We start from the raw sequence: 21,744 nt of genomic DNA, 5'->3' as shown, positions 1-21,744 counted from the left end.
TCAGGCCAATGGAGCCAGTGTTTGCCCACAGACAGCTTTCCAAGTCATGTGACCAGCAGGACTAAACTGCCACTGGTGCATGGGGGAGTCACAATGAGTGCCAGAGTGCATGGAAACGCCATTTACTTTCCCACTGCAGTGGTACCTATTTTTCTACTTGCCATGGTGTGCTTTCAAACTGCTAGGTTGGCAGGAGCTGGGACAGAGCAACGGGAGCTCCCCCCTTTGCATGGATTCAAACTGCCGACCTTCTGATCGGCAAGCCCAAGAGGCTCAGTGGTTTAGGCCACAGCACCAGCGGCCTCCCTACATGAATGAAATATTGCAATGTAGGAAATTTTGTAATTGCATCTTCAGATGTAACTGAACCCCCCCCCCAATAAGTTTGCTCCTGATTCATGTATTTTACAGTACATCGTTTCTCTGGCTATCTTAAATCATCCAGAGGGTGGAGTTAAGGGATCATTATTTTTACCTTGGTACTGAAACATCTTCAGCTGCTGCTGGAAATGATTTTAGATGTTCTGCGCAGTAACTCTAAACTTGGTTGTGGCCATTTGCAGGTATATGTCAGCCTTGTACTCTCACCCAGATTTCCCAGTAAAAGGACCAAAGGAAATAAATGAGGAGCTGAAGAATTGTGTCAGTCACAACCCATTAAAACTGCTCACTCCTCAGAAAGTAAAGCGATATATTGAAGCGTTATGGAAAAAGAAGAGGTCTGGGCAGCCTGTTACATTTACAGATATCTTTGGAATGTTGATTGGAGAAACTCTGATCCAAAATGTAAGTTTGCAAATAAAACTTGGAGGCAGGCGCAGGTTTTACTGTAGCACGGTCAAAAATCTTTTGGGCCGATCAGTTTACTTTTTGCTTTGCAAATCAGTATATCTATCTGTGGTTTGGTATGTGTGATGTCAAGTTTTGTATTCTGAGCTTATTTCTCTCTCAGCCTTCCAGAAGAATTCACAAAGTCCACATATTTATTTATCGAGACTCTCCCACAGTGTTTTATGCCGTATAATAATGTTACAATTGATGAACAATTTGTGTAACTTCAGTGTCCATTGAGGCAGTGTCTGCTGTTCAAGCCCACAAGTATGGCATAAAATTCTATTACGTTGCAGTTCTAAAATAATATTTGTTTATGATGCAAAAATTTCTGTGGAGATGGAAAAAGGTGCCCCAGCAGCTCAAGTCTGCTTTGTGCAAAATCTGTTCGCTCTTTGACACTGCTGAAATATTTTTAAATTTGCCTTGGTCTTGTAGTTTTATTTATGGAATGTTTTATGATGATCTGGTGTATAATTGGTGCTTTAATGTGCTCTACGTGGGGCTACCTTTGAAGGTGACCCGGAAACTGCAATTAATCCAGAATGCGGCAGCTAGACTGGTGACTGGGAGTGGCCACCGGGACCACATAACACCAGTCCTGAGAGATCTGCATTGGCTCTCAGTACGTTTCCGAGCACAATTCAAAGTGTTGGTGCTGACCTTTAAAGCCCTAAACGGCCTCGGTCCTGTATACCTGAAGGAGCGTCTCCACCCCCATCGTTCAGCCCGGACACTGAGATCCAGCACTGAGGGCCTTCCGGCGGTTCCCTCGTTGCGAGAAGTGAACTTACAGGGAACCAGACAGAGGGCCTTTTCAGTAGTGGCACCGCCTTGTGGAATGCCCTCCCTTCAGATGTGAAGGAAATAAGTACAGTGGTGCCCCGCAAGACGAATGCCTCGCTAAACGGAAAACCCGCAAGACGAAAGGGTTTTCCGATTTTTAGCGGCTTCGCAAGACGAATTTCCCTATGGGCTTGCTTCGCAAGACGAAAGCCCATAGGGAAATCTCCGGGGACAGCGGGGAAGCGCAGCGCGCCTTCTCCTCTGTTCCTGGACCTGTCCTGAAGGCTTGCGGTGGGAGGTCTGGGAACAGAGGAGAAGGCGCGCAGCGCTTCTCCTCTGTTCCCAGACCTGTCTTGAAGACTTGCGGTGGGAGGAAGGTTTTCCTCCCCACCACCAACATTCAGAAGGCTGTTCTGAAGGCTGGCGGTGGGAAGAAAAGCCCTTCTCCCCCGCCAGCCTTCAGAAGAGGTCCGGGGACAGACTGTCCCCGGACCTGGTCTGAAGGCGGTCTCCATAGGAACGCATTAATTGATTTTCAGTGCATTCCTATGGGAAACCATGCTTCACAAGACGAAAAACTCACAAGAAGAAAAAACTTGCGGAATGAATTAATTTCGTCTTGCGAGGCACCACTGTAGCTATCTTATCTTTAAAAGACATCTGAAGGCAACCCTGTTCAGGGAAGTTTTTAATATTTAATTCTGTATTGTTTTTAACACTTGATTGGAAGCCGCCCAGAGTGGCTGGGAAAACTCAGCCAGATGGGCGGGGTATAAATAACAAATTATTATTTAATGCAGATATAGGATACCTGTGGCCTTCTAGATGACGTTCAGCTCCAATTCCCATCATTCTCAAGTAGCCACTGGTTTTAGTTGCCATCATTCTTAATCCAGTAACATCTGGAGGACCACAGGTTCTCCATTCCTGCTTTAATTACTGTCTTGTTGTTTTAATTAATTAAAACGTTAATTAAAATGAGCACTATAATTAAAATCAGCACAATAGTTAATTAAAAAGCCAATTGAAAGTATCTATTTCCTGTTGGACTGAATTGCACATATGCTGTTTTGTAGTTTTATTACTGCTTTAATCTTTGTATATTGTTCAATAATTGATTCTGGGCAAGGCTTTTGAGAATAGGGTGGGCTTGCTTGGCTTATTATTATTATTAATCAAATCTCTATAGCGCTCTTCATCTGAAGATCACAGGGTGGTTTGCAATCTAAAAACACAAAAACTCATACCACAGTAACAAACAAAAACACTCTCCACCCCAGTGTAGAAGGCAATATAGTTAGCCTGGGGGAAGGGGAATTTTTTGCATGGCGCTATGTAATGAAGATGCAAGGTGAGCCACTACAGAAACGGCCCATTCTTGTGTCGCCACCCTCCAGAACTTTCGTGGAGAAGGCACACAAAGAAGGGACTTGGATGATGACTACAGTGTCCCTATTGGTTCATACGGGATGGGGCAGTTTTTGAGGTATTGCAGTCCTGAGCCATTAAAGATTTTATAGGTCTTAAACCACCACTTTGAGTTGGGCCTGGAAACTAATTGGCAGACAGTGTAAATTGAGCCAGGATTGACGTTATATGCTTAGCAACCTGGTCGCTGAATTCTGCAATGGCTGAAGTTTCCAAATCATCTTCAGAGACGGCCCGATGTACAATGCGTTGCACTAATCTAACTTAAGAGGATGGGGTATAAATAATAAATTATTATTATTAGTAGTAGTAGTTTTCTGTGAGTAGTTCTGTTGTCCTTTGCCTTCTTGAACGATTTCACAAAAGCGACCAGATACTAGCTGGATTGCTAACTCTATTCTTTAAATTATTTCTGCTCTCTTTTTTCCCCTGTAGAGAATGAACAACACTTTGTCTGATATGAAAGAGAAAATCAACAAAGCGCAGTCTGCTTTGCCGCTCTTTACATGCCTCCACGTTAAACCTGATGTATCAGAACTGATGTTTGCAGGTAGTCAAATCACACCGTTATATATATATGTGTGTATCTGAATATAGGCCAGATAGAAGGATCAAAACAGCCTTATTTAAGCCCCCTTCAACTTGATTATTTCTTTCTGCATGTGTCATTTGGCATATCTGATTTAAGCACGTCTGTGGTATTGGCTACTCTTGCCTTCTGGCCCCTCTCATTTTTTTGCCACTGTCCCTGCCAAAACCTGGCATGCGTCTCCCAAAACTTGCCCACAAAGAAGGTTCCTTCCCCTGAACTTAAATAATCCTCCCTGACCCACTTAGACTAAAAGGTGTGTTTAGAAGAGCAATAATTAGTTCTCCTTTCATGAGCTGGTCTGTGAATTCTTAAGATTAATCTTGCATTCCTTCTTGGTACTTTTACTATTCTGTTTAAAAGAACGTTGCTTAGAAAAGCAACGGATCAAGGTATTTGCCAGCTGAGAAGAGTTTTCACAATTTTGGTTGAGTTCCCATTATCCATAATATTTTTATTCTGAGTGAGCGCTGATCACACCTATGACTGCTCGTAATTACGATGACTCAGACATAATTTAGACCTATTTCTGGAAAGCTGTTGTGAAATTTCAGAGTTTAAAATGGAAACTCATGAACTGTATAGGCGGGAACAAAATAGAGTCTATCGCGGCACCTGTTGCAGCAATGGGTTTTGTGGGGACTTGTTCACAGACCTATTTTCACCTATTAATCTGTAAATATCTCCTCTCCCGCCCCAATTTCTCTCTCACTCTGTGTGGGTGTCATGTATAATTTGCTGAAGGGCATACCATAATAACACAGTAAAGTTCCTGGAAGAACGCAGAAAAAGATGAAAAGGGAGGTGCAAGTAGGTGCAAAATGAGCTGAGGAAAATAGCAGTGTCTGCTTGCCGTAGTGCAAGCAAGAATCTGGCTGAATATAGAGGGTGGCATGCAGTTCAAAAGCACACCAGTTCAAGTAGATAAATAGGTACCACTGCGGTGGGAAAGTAAACAGCACTTCCATGCACTCTGGCTTCCCCTTGCGCCAGAAGCGGTTTAGTCCTGCTGGCCACATGACCCGGAAAGCTGTCTGTGGACAAACACCGGCTCCCTCAGCCTGAAAGTGAGATGAGCGCCACAACCCCATTGTCACCTTTGACTGGACTTAAGCGTCCAGGGGTCCTTTACCTCCCCCCTCTTTTTTTTCACTTTACCACATGGGCTAGTAGTTGTTGGCATATATGCAGTTTGGCAATGAAAGATAGCAGATGGAAGTCAAGATTTTGTTGAGCCTTAAGAATCTTTTGCACACCACTTCTGTTCCTGTGCTGTATTAAAGCAATTCTTCTTCTTCTTCTTCTTCTTCTTCTTCTTCTTCTTCTTCTTCTTCTTCTTCTTCTTCTTCTTCTTCTTCTTCTTCTGTTGTTGTTTGTTAACCAGTGCCCTTTTTATATTTTTCTTTACAGATTGGGTGGAATTCAGTCCCTATGAAATCGGGATGGCTAAATATGGTACCTTTATGGCTCCTAATTTGTTCGGCAGCAAATTTTTTATGGGAACAGTAGTGGATAAATATAAAGAAAACCCTTTGCATTTTTTAATGGGTAAGTAATTGAGGGGATATGTGAGCATTTCCAGAAAGTGAACAATACCTAAGCATCTACCAATATCTACCAACAGGAGGGGAGACAGGAGGCGGGCAGGTGGTGGTTATTATGTTGACGGCTAACAGATTGAGGTTAAATCCTGACAAGACAGAAGTACTGTTTTGGAGGGACAGGGGGCGGGCGGGTATGGGGGACTCCCAGGTCCTGAATGGGGCAACTGTGCCCCTGAAGGACCAGGTGTGCAGCCTGGGAGTCATTGTGGACTCACAACTGTCCATGGAGGCACAGGTCAATTCTGTGTCCAGGGCAGCTGTCTACCAGCTCCGTCTGGTACACAGGCTGAGACCCTACCTCCCCACGGACTGTCTCGCCATGCTGTAGTTATCACCCACTTGGACTACTACAATGTGCTCTATGTAGGGGTACCTTTGAAGGTGACTTGGAAACTACAACTAATCCAGAATGTGGCAGCCAAATTGGTGACTGGAAGTGGCCGCCGGGACTATATAACACCAGTTCTAAAGCATCTTCACTGAATCCCAGTACGTTTCTGAGCACAATTCAAAGTGTTGGTGCTGACCTTTGAAACCCTAAACGGCCTCGGCCCAGTATACCTGAAGGAGCGTCTCCACCCCCATTGTTCAGCCCAGACACTGAGGTCCAGCGCCGAGGGCCTTCTGGTGGTTCCCTCACTGCGAAAAGCCAAGTTGCAGGGAACCAGGCAGAGGGCCTTCTCGGTAGTGGCACCCGCCCCATGGAAGGCCCTCTCACCGGATGTCAAAGAGAAGAAAAACTGCCAGACTTTTAGAAGACATCTGAAGGCAGTCCTGTTTAGGGAAGCTTTTAATGTTTAATAGACTATTGTATATTAATATTTTGTTGGAAGCCGCCCAGGGCGGGATATAAAAAAATTATTATTATTATTATTATTATTATTATTATTATTATTATTAATTATAACAACATCAACAACAACATTGTTATATTTCATTTTTTTCAGGTGTCTGGGGAAGTGCATTTGCTATATTATTCAACAGAGTCCTTGGAGTTTCTAATTCTCAAAATAAAGGGCCTACAATGGAAGAAGAACTAGGTAATGTTACAACAATAAATCTACAAAGACATTAAACAATAGGCCCAGGACAGAACCCCATTTGCGTGTTCAGACCCAGAAACCTTGGCTCAAATTTTGGTTTTGGTTTTTTGGCAGAATTTAGGCTAGAATTTTATTGATTACAGAAAGTGACTGGTTGCATAGGCTCTGGTTCGACTAGCTCCCTGCCATGCAGGTAGCACTGACCCAGGGTTTGAGCATAGGTCAGCCAAGGGTGAACACCTGGATAAGCAGAAAGCCGGGAACAGGCTATCTCCACCACCCAAATGTCTCCCTGGACTCGGGCATGGGCACAACCCCCTCTCAGGGGTTGACCAAACCATCGAGTCCCTGGATTCCCCTAACGGAATACCCTTCACATAGGGATGGCGAGAGCGTTCTCCCATCCCTATCATCTGAACCAGTGCCTATCCGCAACCCTACAAGTTGTGACCATTTGCTACGCGGCAGGCGAAACCCAGATGGCAACAGCCAATCAGCCAAGTAGGGAAAATTCCTGCCGTGCCCCTGTCCCAATGACAGATGACACACAACGGCATAGCAAGGTCAAGCGCAAAGCCCTAAAAGTAGGGAGAGGTGGCGTGTGTTCTGAATGCATGCGCCGAAAGAGGAGGCTCTGGGTCATGTGCATGGGCTTAAATAGGTCCCTCGAACCGAACCGTTTGGACTGCGTCCCATTGGCCAGAGTGTACCCAGCTTCGAGGGACCTACCAATCGGGTGTTGTGGCTGACCAATCGTACCCACCCACAACACAGGGTGTCGGTTTCCAGGTCTCACTGCAATACATGCCCTCTTTAAGGGAGGACCCCATTTGTCACTTTTTTCCAGGATGACCTGGGACTGTTCATAAGCACTATTTTGGTTCGGTCAATCAACCAGCTACAAATCCACCTCACGTTACCTCATTCAGCCCACATTTTACTAACTTCTCTGCTATAATATCATGGGGGACTTTGTCAGAAGCCATACTGAAATCAATATTCACTAAATCCATAACATTCCCCTGATGTTCCAAGTTTGTAACTCTGTCATCTCCCTTAAATGTCTGTTGCTTTTTCTTTAGGTATTAGCTTTTAGAATGGCTTGAGTAGTGTGAGTAATTGTGAAGCTGGGAAGATTACATGAAAATATGTAAATCTGTCATTGATGTTGATCTACACAGATGTAAATTGCTTGAGGGCGTGACTTTCATAAAAAGTCATTGTAATCAAATATACTTGCAAGGAATCTACCTGGGCTTTTTTTGGTGCAGATCTAGTTGAGTTAAACATTCCTTTGTGAGTTAATAGAACCATTTAATATTCAGCCTACCCAGTCTGAGACTGTTTCATAAGGATCTTTTGAGATAATGTAGGAAGAGCTTCTGAGACAAGCTAAGATTTTTCTAGGGTCAGTAAAAAGCAACGGTCTGTTTCAGACATTCGTTCTTGGTTTCAGAATGAATGTTTTTGGAGCTGGGAACGAGAGTCAGGGCCGCACATACCTTACTTAACTCCTCCCCTCTTTAATTCCTTCAGACTGGCTTGTTTTAAACCACAGTTTCCAGTTGTATAGAAAACGAGAAACCCTGGCTTAATGTCTTTTAACCTGGCTTAATATCCTAGTTATCAGATGCCAGTAAAGGTAAAGGGTAAAGGGACCCCTGACCATTAGGTCCAGTTGTGGCTGACTCTGGGGTTGCGGTGCTCATCTCGCTTTATTGGCCGAGGGAGCCGGTGTACAGCCTCCGGGTTATGTGGCCAGCATGACTAAGCCGCTTCTGGCGAACCAGACTATTCCCGCCGGAGTGGTACCTATTTATCTACTTGCACTTTGACGTGCTTTCAAACTGCTAGGTTGGCAGGAGCAGGGACTGAACAACGGGAGCTCACCTCATCACGGGGATTCAAACCGCCGACCTTCTGATCAGCAAGTCCTAAGCTCTGTGGTTTAACCCACAGCGCCACCCGCGTCCCTTATCAGATGCCAGTACAAATACACTATTTCATCTTTATCAAAGGGGATGCTGCTGTGGGAAAGACCCAAACCAGAGGCAGCGTTTAGGAAGCACTTCCCTCTCCTGATGCTTTTTGAGCTTGGTCCATTTGTTACCTCAGCTAGGTGGTTCCTTCCCATGGCTGGCTTCTCTGTTACCAAGGTGAGATACAGACATTTCTTGTTTCGTGGTCCACATTGTGTAGGTTGCTTCTCCTATCAGCAGCCCCCATGGAAGGGAGAAGGACTGATAGGACGCGGCCTACTCACATGTGAAGATGCTTTTATTTGATACAGAGGGTAATGTGGGAGCCAGACATGGGGCAGTGGTTTTGTGGCAGGAACCACAACGCCAAGGTAATGTAGAAACTCGACCTTGATGTGGTTCTGAGAGGCAAGTTTGAAGAGTTCAGCAATAGTGTGAAGTCAAGAAGAGGCTGAGAGGGGAGTCTTTGCCCACTAGCACTTTTGTAAGAGTTCTTTTTATGGCTCATAATATGATATTTTGGCATCATATGCTTCAGGAAGCGCTCGTCTCCTTGGGTACCTTGGGTTAAGAACTTTGCTTCAGGATGAGAACAGAAATCAACGTGGCGGCAGCACAGCACCAGCGGGAGGCCCCATTAGCTAAAGTGGTGCTTCAGGTTAAGAACAGTTTCAGGTTAAGAATGGACCTCTGGAACGAATTAAGTACTTAACCTGAGGTACCACTGTAGTCTAGAAAGCCAACATGTTGTGCATTAGGCTGGCGACTGTCATATAATTCAAGTTAGCCGTGTTTCTCTGCTCAAGCTTAAATTAGTGTTCTTCTCTGCTTGTATGTTTTGAATTTGGTAGTGGGAGAAGAAAAATGGAGTTCTCGTCAGTTGGTCAGAAAAAAAAAGTAGTTTTGAAACATATTAATCTCCTGTTTAAGTTCCTTCAAAAGACAGTGCTCTGTATTGTAGTTTTAACCGTAGAGATCTCCAAGTGTCCTTTAGCTTGGCGATCTGCTGGTTTTATGGATGTGGAAAATCCTTTTGTCATAAAGTTAGCTTCAGATTGTTTATTGTTTTATACCAGCGTTACTCTCTCCTTCCAAGAACTTGTGGAGCTCCTTTGATTGCCATTTTGCCAACCCAGCCATTTAAGGTACCCAAATCTTCCTTTGTTTATTTCCACAGAAAATATCAGGATGCGGCACCTAGTGAGCAATGATTCAGACAGCGATGATGAGTCACAGGGACCAAAAGGTAAGAAAGGTCACCAGACATGATACTTCATACAACTATTTTTACTGGTGTGTCCCAATAAAGCAAGACATAATGAAAAGGAGAAAATTCAGGTACTATTTAGGACCCGAGAAAGGAATACTCAGCTTTTTGATGAACTGTTTCCTGGTGCTTCATAAAGTTAGGTAAGGTGGAGGTGGTTGGGTGGTGTGTGTGTTAAGATGAAATGTGAGACCTTTTTTGGTGGCAGAGCAGAGCACAGTGGCACCTTGGTTCTCAAACTTAATCCGTTCTAGAAGTCCGTTCCATAACCAAAGTGTTCCAAAACCAAGTCACGCTTTCCCACAGAAAGTAATGCAAAACGGATTAATCCGTTCCGGACTTGTAAAAACAACCTCTGAAACATCAATTTAACATGAATTTTTCTATCTAACGAGACCATTGTTCTGATCCATATAATGAAAGCAATAAACAATGTACTGCAGTCGCACAGTCAGTCAATCAGTAGCTGAACTGCGTTTCACACAGTCACAGAAACAAAACAAAAAAGAGCTGCAAAATCGCAAAATAAATAGCAAAAACAGACAGACCCTCAGCCTAACACTCAAAACGGAAGTGTGGCACTCAATCGGAAGCATAACACTCAAAATGGAGCATGTTTGGCTTCCGAAAAAAGCTCATAAACTGGAACACTTACTTCCAGGTTTGCAGTGTTTGGGTTCCAAGTTGGTTGAGTACCAAGGCATTTGAGAACCAAGGTACCACTGTACTGCTGATGGAGCTGTTCTTCTGTGGAGGAGACCTGACCTCTGCCCAATTTCCTGGGGTTTCAGGGGTGCAGTAACTATTGACCAACCAAGGCTCTCCATGTTCCTAAGCCAGTCCATTGCCGTGTGAAGCCTGGAGCTTGTGCAGCCAAAATAGGTCTCCTCACTTTCCGTCTTGCAGGACTTTGGATGCAACAGTGACTCCAACTAATTTTTGAAATAGTCGAAATAGTTGAAGTCACTTTGTGAATCACATGTTCTTATTGACGAACCAGGCTGCGGTTCATTAGAAACGTCTGGGGTATTTATGGAACCTGGAATGAGAGTTCTCTTTACGGTCAAAGGAGAGCCCACCCTTCTGAACAATGTTGGGCAGGGACAGTATGGCTCTGAGCGTGTCATGCCTTCCAGGGGAACATTAAGACTTGCGTGTGCCTCTCTCAATTACATCAGTAACAAAAAAGCTCAGCTGGGCAGATAAGATCTTCCTTTTGGCCAGACAGTTTCCCCTTTCACTTTTCCACATGCAAATCAGTTCCATTTTCTCATATCTACTCTGGTCATGGAAGATTTTTCCTTATGGCGTATCAGTAAAGTGAGGAAAAGGAGTGTTCCTTCCTTCCCTCCTTCCTTTTAAGATGGAAGCAGATTAGTATGTCCTTTTTTGATTTGCTACACAAGAAAATATTCAATACTTTAATACTTATATTTAGTACTTATTGCTAGAAGCCCTTTGGGTTTGTTTGTTTTATTGTTTGCTTTCTTTCTTGTTAGTTCAGGTATGCATTTGTATTTTGCTGCACCGAGGGACTTTTCAGAGTCACTCACAATAGAAAATAATAAACATTAAACGCTTCCCTGAACAGGGCTGCCTTCAGACGTCTTCTAAAAGTATGGTAGTTGTTCCTCTCTTTGACATCTGGTGGGAGGGCCTTCCACAGGGAGGGCACCACTACCGAGAAGGCCCTCTGCCTGGTTCCCTGTAACTTGGCTTCTCGCAGTGAGGGAACTACCAGAAGGGCCTCAGTGTCCGGGCTGAACGATGGGGGTATACTGGACGCTCCTTCAGGTATACTGGACCGTTTCCTTCAGATCACTTTTCCAGAGTTTCCTCCATATGCTGAAGTTCTTTCTGCTCCTACTCGGTCTACAGGCTCAGAAAACCCTGATGCTGAGAAAGAACGTGAACAGAGCAACCAGGAGAGCTGGGTTCAGCGGATGTTTATGGCTCTCGTGGGCGACAGCGCCCTTTTCACCACCCGGGAAGGACGCGCAGGCAAAGTACACAACTTCATGCTGGGCCTGAATCTCAATACTTGCTACCCGTATTCTCCTTTGGCCAGCTATGGTGCTCAAGAATCTGTGGACGAGGATGAAATGGATACTGCTGTCGCAGGTAAGTGCATACACTTTCATTTATTCTTCCTCTCTCATGAAAGCGTCCAAGTATGTGAACAGCAAATGCGACTTGCTTCCCAATAGGTAAAGGTAAGGGACCCCTGGATGGTTAAGTCCAGTCAAAGGTGACTATGGGGTTGCGGCACTCATCTCGCTTTCAGGCCAAGGGAGCCGGCGTTTGTTCACAGACAGCTTTCTGGGTCATGTGGCCAGCAGGACTAAACCGCTTCTGGTGCAACGAAACACCATGACAGAAACCAAAGTGCACGGAAATGCCGTTTACCTCCCCACTGCAGTGATACCTATTTATCTACTTGCACTGGCATGCTTTCCAGCTGCTAGGTTGGCAGGAGTTGGGACAGAGCAATGGGAGCTCACCCCGTCGCGGGGATTCAAACCAACAACCTTCTGATTGGCAAGCCCAAGAGGCTCAGTGGTTTAGACCACAGCACCACCCACGTCCCTGGAAAGGCACTGGAAAGGCCTTCTGCATGGCTGGTTGGCAAGCCAATGTGTTTGGTGGAGGAGCAGCAGCCTTCTGCTTTGTCATCCTGGTTAGCTGTCTATTCTGTGCTGCATGCAGAGATAGGGAGCCACTTTCTCATCTCATACCGTGGATGCAACAAGGTGAATTTCCTGTGTGTGTTTGGGTATGTGTGAAAGAGAGAGATCAGTGTTTTGTCTAGGTCTTGGACCTGCCCATTTTGGGCCATGTCTCCACTTACCAACAGAATGCAACTCTGAACATTTTTTCTGTGGGAATGCAGCCCTTTGAGAGGGGATATTCCCCACCCTGGTCTAGGGATATAATTCTCACTTCAGCTGGCGCAACTCCCAAGCAACCCCCTGCAATTGGAGAAAGAGTGCCTGGCTTTTCTATCAATAGCTGTTATCCATTGTAAATACAGTGGTACCTCAGGTTAAGTACTTAATTCATTCCTAACCTGAAACTGTTCTTAACCTGAAGCACCACTTTAGCTAATGGGGCCTCCCGCTGCTGCCGTGCCACTGGAGCCTGATTTCTGTTCTCATCCTGAAGCAAAGTTCTTAAACTGAGGTACTGGTTCTGGGTTAGCAGAGTCTGTAACCTGAAGCGTCTGTAACCTGAAGCGTCTGTAACTCGAGGTACCACAGTACATGGAGCCAGTGTGGTGTAGTTGTAATCTGGTGAACCGGGTTCACTTCCCCGCTCCTCCACATGCAGCTGCTGGGTGACCTTGGGCCAGTCACACTTCTCTGAAGTTTCTCAGCCCCACTGACCTCACAGAGTGTTTGTTGTGGGGGAGGAAGGGAAAGGAGATTGTTAGCCGCTTTGAGACTCCTTCAGGTTGTGATGAAGCGGGGTATCAAATCCAAACTCTTCTTCTTCACAGGGAGTATGCCTAATCGAGACATGAGAGAGTGGTCACTGCTTCTGAGCTCCGCAAAATAGTCAAAAAATATTGCTCTCTTTTAAATGGTCTATTTTCATTGAATATACTAACTGCCCTAAGGTCACTGGAAATAGAACTAGACATTCTGTGGCACAGTGTTTACCAGTTTTCACCGCTAAGACTTACCACATTAAGATAATTGAAGTCTGAATGGGGAACGAAGCCATTTAGGTGCATAACTTAGGAAGTTTGTAGTCATGGATCTCCATATTACACCATTCATGCTCAGAGCCACATCACTGCAGAGTATCTCAAAATAACAACAATTACGCCTTGTTTTAAAAGTCATTAGGTAAGATGGAATTTCCCTCCATCATGCAATTGTGCTCAGGTTTTGCAATAGTGCAACCTTTTATATCTCTGTTCAGTGGGACATTCGCCCAAGTGAGCCTAAACATTCAAATAACTCAGGAACATGCAGAAGAGCACATGCTTCTCTTAAGTGGCTGTCTCATCATTTCCATCTGTGCTTTGCTAAATATTTTTTTAACTTATTATAGATGTTTATAACTATCTAATCCTAATATTTGAAGAAAGAGTAAAAGTGGACATCCATCTTAAACAGTGGAATGCGGAAAAATAGTAGGGAAAATAGATTGGATGGCAGCTTTAGGCTTTGAGTAGATCTTTACACAATTTTCTAACTACACACATGAGGTCAGTATGTGTTTTTGGGTGGCCTGTTGACTGTGGCCTTGTTCAGAAGATCTTTCAAGGCTCTATAAACCTATTAGAAATGAAAACGTGATGGTCTGTTTCAGACAATTACCCAAAGCTTCATAAACCATATTTGGCTGAATAATTCCCCCATAGAGGGTTTTACAATATTTGCTTAACATTAGAAAATAGCTCATACCATGCATTTAATATAGTTAAATTATTTTAAATTAGCATTTCAAATATTTTGAGATGTGAGATATAGATATAGATATAGATGAGAATTCTGTTTTGAGATTGGAAGAAATTTAAAGACTATTTGAATAAATGTTGTAATGTTAAAGATATGTAATCACTTGAAAGAACTAATTAGGCCTAGGATTAAATTAGGATTAAATAAATAATAAAGAAAATGTACGATAAGAAAAGTCAGGAAATTTGATCATGACCAGAATATTGTTATATGAAATAATGATATTGGAAACTGCTACATTTAATTACAAGGAAATTCAGATGGAAGAGATTAGAGGAAGTCAAGTAATATGTTTATGAAGATGGATCTTAATTAACTAAGTTTTAGTGTATGTGGTAGTATATGGGATGTGGGAAGTATTTTATGTTCTTTACTTTTTCTTTTATTATTGTTTATTCTCTTTTTTGTTATGTTATGCTTTTGTATGAAAATTAATAAAGATTATTGTGAAAATAACAATAATTCTGTTTTGAATTGTGTTTGTCAACAAATGGCATCGTTTGTCTCATTCTGCCCAGATCCTGATGAGTTTGACAGGATAATGGAGCCATTGGATGTGAAGAGCAAAAAGATTCACATTGTGGATAGCGGGCTTACATTTAATCTGCCATACCCAATTATCTTAAGACCACAACGAGGGGTTGACCTTATCATCTCATTTGATTTTTCGGCACGTCCCAGTGATTCTAGCCCTCCTTTCAAGGTGAGAAATCCAGGGTATTGCAATTCATGCAGAGGAAGCGCTAAATAAGAATTTTTTTCCTCTCACACAAATGATGATAGGTTGTTTTACACGAAGTTCATGTGCAAATGGAACAACTTCTGCTCAACCAATGGAATTTTCTCTCCCTCTACTCCCCCTCCCACCTTGCGCCCCCCCACCAACTGCACACATCCAAATATGCTCTACAGCATGGGTAGGCAAACTAAGGCCCAGGGGCTGGATCCGCCCCAATCGCCTTCTAAATCCTGCCCATGGATGGTCCAGGAATCAGGGTGTTTTAACATGAGTTTAACATGAATGCATCTCTGGGTTATTTGTGGGGCCTGTCTGGTGTTTTTACATGAGTAGAATGTGTCCTTTTATTTCAAATGCATCTCTGGGTTATTTGTGGGGCCTGCCTGGTGTTTTTACACGAGTAGAATGTGTGCTTTTATTTAAAATGCATCTCTGGGTTATTTGTGGGGCATAGGAATTCGTTCATTCCCCCCCCCCCAAAAAAAAAATATAGTCTGGCCCTCCACAAGAACTGAGGGACAGTGGACCGGCCCCCTGCTGAAAAAGTTTGCTGACCCCTACTCTACAGATTAGGGAGGAGTTGAGGGAGGAGCAGTCCTGTTGCACAATCAGGTCACCCCCCCCCCCTTGTGCAAAGACATATAGAATCATAGATTTGTAGAGTTGGACGGGACCACAAGGGTAATCTAGTCCAACCCCCTGCAATGCCGAAACCTTTTGCCCAATCAGGGGCTTGAACCCACGAACCTGAGATTGAGAGTCCCATGCTCTACCATTATCCTTGAACTCAACCCAATATGTGAACATGGAACTGCCATTTTTGGTGTCTCCGTTCAACAACGCCATGAGTCTACCAGGCAAACATGGGAACTGGTCCGTTATCTGCTGCCAGCATGCTTACATGGTATTTTTGTATAAATATAAATGGCAACTCTAAATTTGTGTGCATTTGATGTATGCAGAACCATGCATGCATGTGTCATGCTTGGCACTGGAAGGGAGCAGAACCGACTGAAGGAGCGTCTCCACCGCCATCATTCTGCCCGGATGCTGAGGTCTAGTGCCGAGGGCCTTCTGGCGGTTCCCTCAATGCAAGAAGCAAAGCTACAGGGAACCAGGCAGAGGGCCTTCTCGGTAGTGGCACCCGCCCTGTGGAACGCCCTCCCATCAGATGTCAAAGAGATAAATAACTACCTGACATTTAGAAAACATCTGAAGGCAGCCCTGTTCAGGGAAGTTTTTAATGTGTGACATTTTGATGTATTTTTAATCTTTGTTGGAAGCCGCCCAGAGTGGCTGGGGAAACCCAGCCTGTCAGGCGGGGTACAAATAATAAATTATTATTATTATTATTATTATAAAGCACACTCCGATGCGCAGTGACCTGGAACATAACCCTCCACCTAAATGGAGGTTTGCCTGTATTCTCTTTCCATTATTTATAACTAAGGTGTCCACATATAATGTCATTTCTGCTTGTCCCAGCCTTCCTTTTCTCATTGCTTCTTTTTTTTTTTTTTTTGCTTTCTTCTAGGAAATTTTACTTGCTGAAAAATGGGCGAAAATGAACAACCTTCCTTTCCCCAAAATAGACCCAAATGTTTTCGATCGCGAAGGTTTAAAGGAGTGCTACGTCTTCAAACCCAAGAATCCTTCTTCTGACATAGACTGCCCAACAATTATCCACTTTGTTTTAGCCAATATAAATTTTAGAGAATACAAAGCGCCAGGTCAGTAGGCTAAAACGACAACACAAAATTAATCCTTTGTTATCTAAAGATACGGTTACAGTACAGTTTAATCTTTCTGTGTGTCTTTTCTCTTAATTATGTGCATGGTTTTTTTCTCACCTCTTCATCATCATCAACAACATCAATATTTCTCATTTTCCCCAGACTGGTACTCAAGGTGGCTTATTAACTTACTTTTACTGAATAAATATTATACTGTGGTATAGCAACTGAACACTTTGCCCTTTAAAATGCCTACCTTCGTTGTGGTCTACTTAACAGGTGTTCCAAGGGAAACTCAAGAAGAGAAAGATTTTGCTGAGTTTGATATTTTTGATGATCCTGATACACCGTTCTCCACCTTCAACTTCCAGTACTCAAATGAGGCCTTCTGCAGACTGCACGATCTAATGGAGTTTAATACCCTGAACAACTTAAATGTATGTTTAATGCACAACGTGCTTCAATTCAAAGATGCTTCGGTTGCTTTGTGGAAGTGAAGTGGTAGTTCTTAATGACTTTTCCACCCTCTGCGTGCAGATTTTTACGGGTGTGGTGCCACAACCCTTTGATTACTATTTATTCTTAAGAGGGCTGCTTATCGCTTTCAAGAGCTGTTTTTTATTATTACAGTGGTACCTCGGGTTAAGTACTTAATTTGTTCCGCAGGTCAGTTTTTAACCTGAGGTACCACTTTAGCTAATGGGGCCTCCCGCTGCTGCCGTGCCACCGGAGCACAATTTCTGTTCTCATCCTGAAGCAAAGTTCTTAACCCGAGGTACTATTTCTTGGTTAGCGGAGTCTGTAACCTGAAGCGTATGTAACCCGAGGTACCACTGTATTTGTATTTCACAAAGAAAACATGGCCAATTAATGTGATACAAAGGAATTGCTGTAAAAGAAAAGTCAGAATACTTTTAAAAGCGGGGTTATGCCTTAGCTGTGTTCAAAGGGTTCCTGGAATTTGCTCTGTACACCGGGGTATGTTCTGCAGGCAGATTTGGGCGTAGAAGACTCAAATGATGGGTTTCTATTTGGCATCACTGTGTAAAGTACCTCATGTGAATTTTTATTTTTATTTTTTTGCCAAATTTGGTTCGAAAGGCTTCTTCCTTCTTACAGTAAAATGTGTGATCTGATGGAGTATGGCAGCACAATGGGACTGTTGTGAAAGAAAAGGGTTTTTTTTGATCCTATGAAAGAAGCTCTGCCCTACGAAAAAGCGCCGAGAGACAAAACTAAATCAGAATCTGAGGACTGTACATACTCCCTACTTTTGTGATGCCATGAAGCTCTCTTGGCAGAAAGTGGAGGCACCGTGTGTTGGGCAGTTTGTTACGCTGATAGAAATATGTTTGCTGCAGTCCTAATTAATCCCGCACAGTGTAGCAATCACACTATAGATCCTGTGATCCTAATATGAAGGGCAGCAATACAAAATTAATAAAGAAAGTAGATAAATAAAAATAAATAGAGCTTCCCTTCAGCCGTGTTTATGGGGTAGGAAAAAATATTTAAGCACTCCTTAATAATATTTAAGTATAATATCACAACTTAAATGATTGCTGTACTTCTGGTATTATGTTAAAGACTGAATGGTTATTACAATGCAGAAGACTAGAGTTTAATATTAGATGTATGGTTTGTTTTTTTGTTTTTGCTAACAACTTACCGGTAATTAAATGAAAGTAGTAGTGTTTTTTCTGCTGTAGATGCCCAAATGGACAGTTAGAATGTGATCAAAATTTGCCACCTGCTGGCTAAATTTCATTCTGTATTTCTTCTGTGAAAATACAAATAAGGATCAAAATTGCTTGGTTGCATTAAGAGCAAGAGATCCATTCCAAGTTTAAATGGATAACATTTTCATCAGAAACATCAACATAGTTTGCTTATGCTGGTGCAAATATTTTTTTCCCTATTGTATACAATCAGGTATACAATCTACCTGTATGTAGGTACGCATGCTCACGTGTGTATGTGTGTGTGTAAATTGCTATCCTGAGAATACTTATTTCCAGTGGTGAAACCCTCACATAGGCTCAGCTTACTTTCAGAACCTAATTATTAGTGAGTCTTGTGCAGCTGCTGTCTGGAGAATAAATCTCTCCCATGAGTTCACCAGCTCTGCTGCAGGACGGTAATTTCAGGCTAATAATAATTATTTATATGCCACCCATCTGACTGGGTTGTCACAGCCACTCTGGGTGGCTTCCAGCATATACAGAAACATAATAAAATATCAAACATTAAAAACTGAAGGGCTGCCTTCAGATGTCTTTTAAAAGTCAGATAGTTGTTTATTTCTTTGACATCGGATAGGAGGGCATTCCACAGGGCAGGCACCACTACTGAGAAGACCCTCTGCCTGGTTCCCTGTAACTTCACTTCTTGCAATGAGGGAACCACCTGAAGGCCCTCGGAGCTGGACCTCCGTGTCCAAGCTGAATGATGGGGGTGGAGACGCTCCTTCAGGTATACAGGACCAGGCTGTTTAGGGCTTTAAAGGTCACCACCAACACTTTGAATTATGTTTGGAAACGTACTGGGAGCCCATGCAGGTCTTTCAGGACCAGTGGTATATGGTCTTGGCAGCCACTCCCAGTCACCAGTTTGGAGAAGACTTGCTTTAAAACATTTAAACAGTTTTCATGGATAAAAATGTACCCAAGGCATGCAAATCCACCTGCCATTTGAAGAAAGGGGAGGGACTGCATGTTTATTACCTGGTTTTCCAGGTTATGCAAAGAAGACAAATAGCATCTGCATCTGATGACCTTTGGTTGTTAGTTAGTTTCTTCTGCGGCATGTTTACACACTCTGAAAAATCGTCCGTGTAAACAAGCACTTCACATCCACTTAGCATGCGGTGACTTGCGGAAGAAGTGGCTACTAATGAGTTCAATGTTGTTTTGCTTCTGTTTTGCAGATAGTCAAGCAAGCGATAGCGGACAGTATTGAGTACAGAAGACAGAACCCATCGCGCTGCTCTGTGTCCCTCAGCAGCGTCGAGGCGAGGAGATACTTCAACAAGACACAAAGCAACAACCATACATAGGGATAACACATTGCAGGCTTATCACCCAGAGCAGAATCTTCCTGGATTGGTTGGACAGACATCATGATGAAGAAAATTGCTTCTGGTAGAAACAGTGTAGAAACACAATGTGGGCGTTTTATAGACTTTAAAATGGCACTGAGTTATCTTACAGTCAAAACAATATCCTAAGCTACCTGTCAAGGTAGCTCATGCTACTACACAAATGTGCAGCATAATTTTGATACCATTGTCTGATGCTGAGTTCATGCTAACGTGCTCTGTGTACAAAACGCCAGTTCACTCGTACGTTAGCACCAGTGGGAATATAATTGGATTCTTTAAAATGTTACTGTTTATTTTTTATTACATATACATATATATAGATATGGCTGAATATTGTTTCTTGTTACTCTTTAACTTGGTTGGTAAACGGGCTAGACTTTTTCTTTTCTTTTTTCAAGCAAGGTTGAAAATTCTGGGATGGGGTCTGAAATGTCACTCAGGTGGGGGCGCAGAAAGCACTTTATCTACAACCCTTTCACTTGTCTTCTGCGGTAATATTGCAGTGTGCCAAAGAGCAACGAAAAGAAAATCTCCATAAAGTGATTTCTTGCTACTTGCTAACTGTCTCAATTTGCTACATGAAACCATTTCGTGCATCCTTCCTTCGTGGGATTAGAACAGGCATGGGCAAACTCAGCCCTCCAGATGTTTTGGGACTACAGCTCCCATCATCCCTAGCTAACAGGACCAGTGGTTAGGGGTGATGGGAATTGTAGTCCCAAAACATCTGGAGGGCCGAGTTTGCCCATGCCTGGATTAGAATCACATGAGGGGGAAACCTGGGCCCAGATGACTGGCCCCACTCTATCTCATTGCACCCTTGCCACTCCTGTAACTGTCCACAGGTTTTAGGGGATAGTCTGCAGTGGGGAGCCTGTTCCATTCGTGCTGGCTTCTGACATAATTTTGAACTTTGGTCACAAAGGGTTCTAAATCTTAGAGGGATCGTACATATGTGGAGCAGGCTGGTCACTTCAGACCTTCTCCTCAATGTGTGGACAGGATGGAGGAATGCAGATGGGGCCAGTAATCATGACCCCCATTCCTCCTCTCACACTGGGGCATAACATCTGAATGGTGCTATAGCTATCATACTGGTGCTGTGGTCTAAACCACTGAGCCTCTTGGGCTTGCCGATCAGAAGGTCGGCGGTTCGAATCCCCATGACGGGGTGAGCCGCCATTGCTCTCTCCCAGCTCCTGCCAACCTAGCAGTTCGAAAGCACACTGGCACAAGTAGATAAATAGGTACTGCTGTGGCAGGAAGGTAAACGGTGTTTCCGTGCACTGTGGTTTCCGTTTTACCAGAAGCGGTTTAGTCCTGGCCACATGACCCAGAAAGCTGTCTGTGGACAAATGCCGGCTCCCTCGGCCTGAAAGTGAGATGAGCGCCGCAACCCCATAGTCGCCTTTGACTGGACTTAACCGTCCAGGGGTCCTTTATACTAACATTTCTATGTAGCCCTATGCCACTGTTGGGATATGCAAGTCTTTTATTTGTATCTGATTGGTTGGATGTTTAGATTGTTCTAAGGCTGTGTGGTTAAGACCCTGCTCATGCACACCTAGAATGAGACACTTGCTGCTGAAAGCTTCTCTCTTTTTTCACTACCTGAAATTTGAAGAGTTAACTACATGGTTCTACCATTAGCAGCTGGGATGTTGTGAGGCAATGTGATGCTAGTATTTGCCTGGAGCTGGATGATACACATTGTGATTCAAGGACCCGATCCCCGCTTGGGTATAAAGACATGTGGACACAGTATATTAGGTTAATGGGCTTGAAAAAGGCCACAACTTTATCGATTACAGCATGTGAGAAGGTATTGGCTTAGGCATTGGACCACAGAAAAATTGACTCCACCCACTCGGAGAGGGGTGAGTCTGATGAGGGGTTAACCACCAGTAGGGGGAACCTGTTGATGCAGGAGCGCAGTGGCGGGGAGAGCTGGCAGTGGCGGGGAGAGCTGGCATGGCCGCATTTGAGCGGCTAAACAATGCCCCTGCGGTGTCACTCGATTGGGTGCCCAACCGGGAGGCGTGGCGCGCCAGCGATGGTGACAGAGCAGGGGGCAGGAATCGGCTCCCGCTCACAACCCCTCCCCTCCGGAAGGAGGAGAGGCTTTCTGGAAGGGCCGCAGAGCCCTTTGGCATGCTGAAGATGTTTTCAGTATCAACGG

General features: G+C 43.8%; 1 protein-coding gene and 1 long non-coding RNA gene across 3 annotated transcripts in view; both read left to right on the top strand.

Annotated features, from left to right (window-relative positions):
* PLA2G4A (phospholipase A2 group IVA) overlaps window positions 1-21,296 on the top strand; it is an 81,154-nt gene extending 59,858 nt beyond the window's left edge. Inside the window, exons 8-17 of one of the 2 annotated variants that reach the window (XM_081914865.1) lie at window positions 564-786; window positions 3,481-3,595; window positions 5,045-5,182; window positions 6,186-6,278; window positions 9,438-9,506; window positions 11,406-11,648; window positions 14,512-14,696; window positions 16,267-16,462; window positions 16,745-16,902; window positions 19,392-21,296. In XM_081914865.1, the coding sequence (XP_081770991.1) occupies window positions 564-786; window positions 3,481-3,595; window positions 5,045-5,182; window positions 6,186-6,278; window positions 9,438-9,506; window positions 11,406-11,648; window positions 14,512-14,696; window positions 16,267-16,462; window positions 16,745-16,902; window positions 19,392-19,520 (1,549 nt within the window). In that variant the 3' untranslated portion in view covers window positions 19,521-21,296. The remainder of the gene's footprint in view (window positions 1-563; window positions 787-3,480; window positions 3,596-5,044; window positions 5,183-6,185; window positions 6,279-9,437; window positions 9,507-11,405; window positions 11,649-14,511; window positions 14,697-16,266; window positions 16,463-16,744; window positions 16,903-19,391) is intronic. The other variant, XM_081914864.1, reaches the window with a different exon arrangement.
* The window catches only part of LOC309371892, a 54,330-nt gene that overhangs the window by 29,896 nt on the left and 2,690 nt on the right, over window positions 1-21,744 (top strand). The window lies entirely within an intron of this gene.

This window comes from Podarcis melisellensis (assembly GCF_964234715.1).
Source record: "Podarcis melisellensis genome assembly, chromosome: 6".
NCBI lineage: Eukaryota > Metazoa > Chordata > Lepidosauria > Squamata > Lacertidae > Podarcis > Podarcis melisellensis.
The sequence above is the reverse complement of the archived record's forward strand: the minus strand, read 5'-3'. Positions and strand labels throughout refer to the sequence as shown.